Genomic DNA, 8,671 nt, shown 5'->3' on the forward strand with positions numbered 1-8,671 from the left:
CTTTTGCACCAGTTTACCTAAATCACACTGATGGAACTGTGGGTAAGCAACTCCCCGGTGGGAGCGGGGGGAGAGAATGTGTGTTTGTGCTCACGTGTGGTTTGAACTCTTGTCCATATGAGACAACTGTGGTACAAGTTATATCTTCAGTTGTATGCAGTCCCTTTAATTAGGGAGAAGAGTGCATATAATTAGTTCTTTAATTCCCCCATTGTAGGCAGAAGCCCAGACTTCACAAGGCTTCAGCAAAATCTCAGTGTACCACAGAAATCTCCACTGTGCAGTGAGTTAGTTTCCGAACACTGGAAGCTGCTGCTGCAATATTTGAAAAGGATCCCTCAATTTTGTGTATGTGATGAGGATAAAGAGGCAGGCACATGTTTAAGGTCATAAACTGCATATGACTCCATGAACCTTCAGTTCCAGGTGCCGTATTCATTTTCAGCATAACTGAATCAGGGGAAGCTATAGAGCTGGGGTGGGCAACCTGCCACATATGTGTCATAAATGACACGGGCACCCTCTGTGTGGCAGAATTGGGAGGAGACAGATAGCACAATGTCAGACTGGATAGGAAGCAGGAAACAGCAGCAGATTGGGCAGGGAGCAGAAAACAGACCAGTGGGCTGGGGAAGGGGATTGGAGTGTCACTTAGGGAGGGCGTAGGGCTAATTTGTGATGCACATGTCAAAAAGGTTGGCCCCCACTGCTATAGAGTATGCTTGAATTAAAATTTCCCTCTTCCTCCCACCTTCTCTTTCCACCCTCCCCCCTTGTCTCTGTGATACTGCTTTTAGGTACTGGATGATCCTGCAGAGGACAATCTGTACATGGGTATGTAACTCATTCTGTGCTTACAGAACTGTACGGGTTTATACTCAAGGAGGCACATAACACATGTGTTTAGGAGGGAACATAACTGGGAGGAGACTTGCACTGACCACGACGCAGAGGCTCTGTTCAGTGCAAAGGATGGTTGAGTGCCAAAAAGCCCCACATCAGCATCGCAACAACTGCTGTCTTAGTGACAGGCCTTAGGAGGATGTTGCATGTGCTCTCCACACCTCTGATCTCTGAGCTAGCAAGAAAGTGGAGGAAAGGTTGCTTCCACTCTTCTGTAGGGGTGAAGTGTTGAGTGTAAGGGCCAAGATCTCAGCTGGTCCTGAACACATTCAGAAAGGGTGGGGAGACTTCCTTGCCTTTTGTTTTGCCTAACACACCTGCAAAGAGCCAGCCACATTCTGGCCCTTTGTGTCCAAGCCAGGATCTCTGATGGCAGTGTTGGTAAGACATGTCTGTTTGCCATTTATCACAGAGCCCCTTGGTGCAAACACTTTGGCAGATGAAAGCTGCTCAGGCCCTTTCCGGTTCTCCTGAAGAGCTGGGAGTGTGGCATGAACATTAAGGACTGTAGCGTCCCTGCTTCTTGGGGTGCATTCAGTACCAGTAGCAATGCTGAGAAGATAAATCTGACTTCCAGTCCTTTGTTGTAAGGCCCCATTCCCCTCTGGCAGTAGAGGAAGTGTCTCCTGAAGGAGGTAGCGTGGTTGTGCTGGTAGGATACTGTCTTTCCCTTATGCAGAGTCACTCTAGGTGGGGTTTACCTAGTCTATAAAGCCTCTGCTGTGGTAGCCATGTTGGCACTGCTATGTTGGCTGAGCCTCTGATGGAGAGGCAGTATATGCTGACAGGAGTTTTTCTGTCCTTGTAGGTACCCCACTTTCCAGACAGGGTATGCCAAGCCAAGAGTAGCAGCATGTCCGCATAGCTGTGCCTGCACCAGGGGTTTTGTCAGCTTAGTTACACCGGCTGTGGGTTGTGATCTTTTCACACGTCCTAGCCTTACGAGCTGTGCCAGCAAAACCTTGTAGTGTGGAGCTGGGCATAGGCAAAGCAGCTGCTGTGCACAGTGGGTGTCAGGGCTCTGGAGCCTGAGCTCAAACTGGGCATGTTTGCAGACTTCACAATATGAAAAGCAGGGCATGCCGTGAAGGTGGAGCATTCAGCCTGTGGGATGGGGAGGCCCTGACTGACTGCACTAATACTGGCATTGTCCTTGAAGGCACTGTCCGGAGGAAGCTTGGTAGATCCTGGGAGGGGGTTGAGGATGCTGGGAGGGTGTAGCGGGCTGTGAGATACCCAATTGAAAACCAACCCTACTACATGCTGTGACATCTTCCAGCTAAACTGATTTAAAAGCTGATTCTCATGACATAGTAAAGGCAGCTTTTGAAATGGCCAAGAAAGGAGGCACATGAGCCCAGTTTCCTTTAAAGGCCATTTTCTCTTTAAGAAAAGATTCAGCCAAAGCCTGCTTGAGTGACATCAAAGGTGTGGCAGCTGAGGTGGAAACAGTAGAGCAGTGAGGAGCCTAGCTACTGCTGGTCTTCAAGGGTAGGGGGTGAGAAGTGGTGTTGCTGGGGTCAGAGAAGCGATGATCATTCGAGGTTGAACTGAAAGCAGACGCAGAGTTCAGTGTGCAAAGCTGCAGAGGCAAAGCTGTGCTGAACAGTGACAGCAACAGCCAGGATAATCAAAAATGCAAATAAAAAATGGGTGACACACGGCCGGATGGCAGTGTTATGGAGAAGGATCTGGGAGTCTTGGTAGATCGCAGACTCAATGAGTCTGCAGTGTGATGCAGCTGCACAAAGAGCAAATAGTTTTGGGATGCATCAATAGAAGCATTTGGTGCAAGACACAGATAGTGATAGTGCTCCTTTACTTGGCATGGGTTTGTCCTCATCTAGAGTATTTTATGCAATTTTGGGCTCCACATTTTAAAAACAATGCAGAGAAGTTAGAGAGGGGTCAGATACAGGTCCAGAGAGAATGATAAAATGATTGGAAGGCAAGTCATATGGGGCTGAAGCAGCTAGGCATATTCATCTTACGGAAATGGTGCTTAAGGAGAGACTTGATAGTAGTCCTACTTGAAGGGCTGCCATAAAGAGGAGGGAAAAGACCTTTTATCTCTTGCTGCAGAGAGTAGGATGTAGACCAATGGCTTGAAGTTTCATCAAGGTGGTTTAAATATCAGGAAAAACTTCCTCGCTGTTAGACTAGTGAAACAGTGGAATAGGCTGCCTAGAGAAGTTGTGGACTCTCCATCACTAAAGGTGTTCAAGAGGAGATTGGACAGCCACTGCTTGGAGATGATCTGGGCATAGCTGTGCCTATGTTCTTCTATGGGTATCTCCCATGCTTCTGGGTTTTGTGGGTTGCTGCATGGGGCTGGGAAGGAATCCCTCCCTTTTTCCCCCCTGCTGCAAAATGTCATTTTTTTGTTTGTTTTGTTTTTTAAGACTTCCTCAGAGGCATTGGGTGTTGGTTGCAGCCAAGGCTGGGGATTTTGACTGGGGTGTGTCTGTGTTCCTGCTGGGACTTAAACCCAGAGGTTCCTGGCTAGAAAGTCTTGCCCTTCCACCCAGGGTCAGACTGATAGCCATATTTGGGGTCAAGAAGAAATATTACTTCATGGTCAGCTTGGTGTGGACTGTGGAAGTGTTTGCCTTCTGTTTGTAGCTGGGGCATGGCCTTCTTCCTGGGATCTCTTGAATGTACATTAACAGTCTTTACAGCAGCAGGATGTTAGTTGCCATGGTCCCCCTGCTTGACCTGTGATGGGTTGGGGTGTTATATCTTGTTTTGTGTTGAGATTGGCTGTGTAGTTTTTCTAAGAGATTTAGACAATGGATTTGTATAGGATGGTTTGGATAGGGATGATCCTGGCTCAGGCAGGGGGTTGGACTAAGTGAGCTGCAAAGGTCCTTTCCAGCCACACTTCTCTGTGTCTCTGAATTGCAGGGCAGATTGTGGAGGCCGCCATGGAGAGCAGTTTCTCATGTGAAGGGTCCTAGAGAAGGATTATGGGAGAGTTGGCTGAACTGTGAGAGTGCCTGCACAGCCATCACCCAGTCACACTTCCTGCTGGCCCAGGGACGATCTGTGTGAGCAGCTCCTCAGCATTGTGAGCAGCCTGGCCCAGAAGTAGTAGAGGGGGACAGTAAAGGGTGCTTCATTTGATTAGTATTCAGTAGGGCCAATGGAGGACATTGGAAAGAGCAATTCTTTCCTATGCCGTTAATCTCCAGCTGAGGTGCAGCTGTGTCCAAGTCTCACTGTGCTGTAGCCTTGTCTTTACTGTGTGAAGTCATGGGCCCATCCTCAGATGGAGAGTGTTGCTCATTCGCACCACCCTCTGCTCCCTTTGCACTACTCCAGACACAGAGAGCAGCCACTAAAACAGGGCAGAGAATGAAGGAGCTGGAGTGACCTCAGTGAAGCAGAGAATCTGGCTCCTCATTTCCCACTGATGTCAAAGGAAGCCACAAATGCTGAGCATCTCTCAGGATCAGGCACTTGGACATTAGGCTCCCATATCTACCGTGTGCCTGATGATGCTCAGAAACACTTCTCTATCCTTCCTAAAATATACTGCAAAGGAAAAGGAAAATATACTGCAAAGGAAAAGGAAAATGGGGAGGCCAAAGAGAGGCATTGTGGCTTTGTCCCACTGTGGCATTTGCAGTTGTTTATAGACAGGATGTTTTTTCCCTTATACTGTCCCAGAAGTAAAAGTCCCATTTGCCCTTCATCTCTCGTGAAGGGTTTTTAATGCTAAAAAAATTGGGTTGGGGAGTGGAGACATAAAATAATAATAAAGAACTGATGGAGGGGAAATGGTGGAACAAGAAAATACTGCCTAGCCTGGCAAAAAAAGATGAGCCAGCTCTTAGTACAGCACCAGCTTGCTATGTTTGCATCTTAGGCTGGTTTAACATCGCTGCAGTATTGTAACAATGGCAGCTTAGCTGTAAATAGAATAGTCTCACTTTACAGAAGAAGGTCTGCGCTGGGATCTCTCTAATGGCAAAGCATGTCACTTGTGTTCACTAGTGGAAGGCCCCACCAAATCATTTCCTAATACAAGGGCCAAAGGTTGGACTTATTTCTCTCTGCTAAAGAGTGAGCTCTTTTCATTCTGGATCCCTGGTAGCTTTGCTGGGTTGGATAAATTAGTTTTACCTCTTCAGGGAATGGAAGTTTTGTTAGATGTTTGCTGAGGAAAACATGATTCTTCATCTCAACCTTCTTTTCCTTTCTTTTCTTTTCTTGCAGTGTTTGATCTCCTGCGCAAGGGGTGAGTAGCCCAAAGGGACCCTTTCTTATGGAGTGCTGTGGTGATAGCAGTCATTTGGGACAGCTGGGTGCTGACTGAGGACTGAGCTCCCTAAGTGATGTGCAGACATGATGGATAAGATGGTGAAAGTTACTTGTCAGTAAGCAGGTGCCAGAGAGACAGAGTCTGTTTGCAGTTACATGGATGTAAATCTGGAATGACTTTAGATCACAGCAGATTAAGTTCAGATTTGCACCAATATAACTTCCCTCAGAGCCTAGGAAATCTGTGTTGGCGCAATTTGTGTTGTGACGCACACAAGTTTTTAAATTCTAACATAAAGTGACCTCCACTTTATACCTTCTTCTGGCAGGCGACATATAGGTTACATCAGCATAGTCCCCCTTTCTCTCGCTCTCTCCAGTGCTTTATAACAATCACTATTGAACACTCTGTATTTGAGAGAGCACTTTTTGTAAATGCAGGTGCTTTTCCATCACCTTGCCTTACACTGTCCAGATCTCTGGAATACACATGGGTTACAAGAGATCCTTAGGAGCTTACGATCTAAATACACAGGCCAGACCTAGGTTGAGAGAAGAGAGTTGCAAGTATCTACATTTTACGAGAAAGAAGCCCAGGGTCACATGTGCTGGGGTACTGAGCCCAAATCTCCCGATCCTTGTCTGGTGCTTTAAACACAAAATCATCCTTCCATCCTTGTGTCTCTGGTTCTCCTGGGACCCAGCCCCTGATTCTCTCAGTTCTCTAATGACAAGCCTCACCTCCTTCATTGTGGACATGTGAACTTCTCTATGCTGCAACACAGAAGCAGTCTGATGTGGATGCATTGCCCAGTTTTCAGTGCAGTTTCACAGTTGTTACCACAGTAATCAGTAGATAGTCACCCTGGAGTCAAGGTGGACCCTCCTTCGAATTTTCTGCTCTAAATGAGGTATGGTAATGCCTGGAAATGCCCTTTGGGACAGCAGCTGCCAGCAAGAGACACAGGCCAGGATTTGCAACCATCTCCCAGTCTCTCAATATGATTTGGAAACATCCTTTGATAAAAAGGCATCACTGCAGCATGTGGCTGGATTATAATTAGCAGGATTGTTATGATTTAGCAGTGATGATTGTCTGGGAGAAGCTACAAAGCATGTCACCATCTAAGCCAAGTGAGGGTCAGGCTTTTTCCAAAGAGAGGCTGGTGCATTGCATGGGCTGATCTGGTGGGACCTCATAAAAAGGATCTGGTGCTGGCCTTATTCTGCTCTTGTTGAAACCACTAGTAAAAGTCCCACCGAGTTCATTGGGAATAGAATGGGGCAAAGGCAAGCGCTTGAAAAATTCCACTGTTAAATAAACATTGGCATTAATATGGAAGTTTATTCCATTAAAGGAATGTGCCCTTAATTAGGTGTCAGTGGAAATTCTAGTTGCCTTCAATAGGCATTGGAGTGGAGTCTTGTATTACAAGGTGCTGAGCCATTTATTTTGGGGCCCACAGTCCAGGTCCTGTTCTGAACTGGAGATGAAGGAACAGTAGAAAACATGAATGGAAGGTTTAGTGACCCAGGCTCTTCTCCCCCAACTTCTATGCCCAACACCCCCCCAAGAAAATCAGTGGGAGTTTTTACATCCACTTTAGTGGCAGTGGGATTAGGCCATTAATCTGCAGAGAAGGAAGCAAGATTGGGTGAGTAGGGTCTGCCAGGAGATTCTGCCACAAACTTTTATTTTACTTTTTTTCACCCAGAAGTAGTTAGCCTCCTCCTAGCTGCCAGCTCCAGCAGCTTGAGGAGGGTCTTGCTGATGCTTGCCAATACAGGGAAGGGGGAAGACTCACCTTTGAATCTCTCTGCACATCTTGGAGAAAAGCCACCGCATCCAGCTGTAGTGAGGAGGGAGGAGCATGCTCTCCACCTCAAGCAGATGACAGTTATATTCCAGTAGTTCTGCCAGTCCTGCCACTCATCTCGCATCTCCCAGGTTTCAGTGGCATGAAAATGTTGCCATGTAATAGAGGAAGGAAGCTAGAAACCAATGGGAAAAAATTGTAAACAGTATTGAATTCATCTCTTGAAAGGGGGGTGGGGAGAGAGAGAGAGAGAGAGAGACTAGATAGCACAGGGGAAAGTTTGCTGACAGGGAGCCTTCAGCCCTGCCAGCTTCACAGAGCTCTGTGGTGCAGATACAGAGCAGTTAAAAATAAGGCGAACTGCTGGTAGCTCTGGAGCCCTCTTGTCTTGCTGTCCCATTGTGCATTGATTCCTGGCAAGTGTTTGATCCCGCAAGGCTCCAAGAACCCCATGGCTTAGATACAGCTAAAAATGCGTTTAAATCCTGTTGAAGTCAGTGGGACTGCTCACATGCTTCAAGCCAAGCACATGCTCAGTGGCTTTGCTGGATCAGGACCACCTTGCCAAGTACCTCACAGGAGCACGCCTGATTGTCCAAAGTACTGAGCACTGACAGCTCCCATTATCTTTCCTTTGGAGCTGACTGCACTTCTTTCTTTCCAGAAGGTGCCAAGCAGCTTGTAGAGTCTCATTACCTTTTGCATTAACCTTTTGCTTTCACCTTGGCACAGGAGGGGAGTGTGTCACTCCGGAAGCAACATCTAGCAATAGTCTTTCTGTAAGACTGATGGTAATGGCTGTGAGATGCTTCTGTAATAAATGGTGGAACAGTAATAGATAATGCAGTTTTGTACTTTTCTTAACACTTTCCATCTAGGGTTTTGAGTGTTTCAGATTGGTTAAGTATTAACCTGATTTTACAGATCGGAAAAGCGAGGCCAGGCATTTTAATAGAATTGCTGCATATGTGCAGCTCCACTTGCTTCAGTGAGAGTTGTGGGTGTTCAGCACCTCTGAAAATCTTCTCTAAGATTTACAGAGGAGCTCAGCACACCTGTAGCATGTGGAGGGCTGAACATTTTTGAAAATCTGTCCCTAAGTGGCTCAGGGAAAGCTGCTGAGTGATGCACACTTTGAAAAAATGTAGCATTTGGTCAGGGGTCTAAGTGGGCACTGAGCGTGTTTGAAATGGATCTACCCAAGAACTTCCAGAGGCACAGATGGAGGACAACAGAGGCCTGGTGCCTGGCTGTTTGCTCTCTTAATAGGCAACATTCCTCCCAGAAGTAAGAAAAGTGGCTGTCAGTTAAGTGGGCTCTCGGTAACAATCTGTTTTTCCACTTTAGACCTGTCATGGAGGTACCAAGTGACCATCCCTTCACCGAAGAACAGGCTCGACTCTACTTTAGAGACATCGTCTTGGGCATAGAGTACTGTGAGTACTGAGATAAATTGCGCCTTGCAGAGTATCTGGGGTTTTTTGCTGAAACTAATTGCTTGTAAGCTGTCGAGGGGTAAAATCTAAAGCACAAGGGTTCGCAAGGTTGGTAGGAACCCGTCCCTGCCTGAATTTGTCTGGGTTGTATGTTAGCCCTTCCATGGCAGCTACTCTTTAGAAGTGGCATTATGAGATCAATTCACTAGAATCCCTCCCACCACCACTTTTTTTTTTTTTTTTTTTTTTTTT

The 8,671-nt window shown here is 46.7% G+C and overlaps 1 protein-coding gene across 1 annotated transcript in view; it reads left to right on the plus strand.

The window, feature by feature from the left end:
- The window catches only part of CAMKK1 (calcium/calmodulin dependent protein kinase kinase 1), a 169,958-nt gene that overhangs the window by 74,769 nt on the left and 86,518 nt on the right, over nucleotides 1-8,671 (plus strand). The window contains exons 6-8 of the mRNA XM_019511430.1: nucleotides 798-834; nucleotides 5,122-5,143; nucleotides 8,331-8,419. Of these exons, the coding sequence (XP_019366975.1) occupies nucleotides 798-834; nucleotides 5,122-5,143; nucleotides 8,331-8,419 (148 nt within the window). The remainder of the gene's footprint in view (nucleotides 1-797; nucleotides 835-5,121; nucleotides 5,144-8,330; nucleotides 8,420-8,671) is intronic.

This window comes from Gavialis gangeticus, unplaced genomic scaffold (assembly GCF_001723915.1).
Source record: "Gavialis gangeticus isolate Ggan-Ray unplaced genomic scaffold, GavGan_comp1, whole genome shotgun sequence".
In the NCBI taxonomy this organism is placed as follows: domain Eukaryota; kingdom Metazoa; phylum Chordata; order Crocodylia; family Gavialidae; genus Gavialis; species Gavialis gangeticus.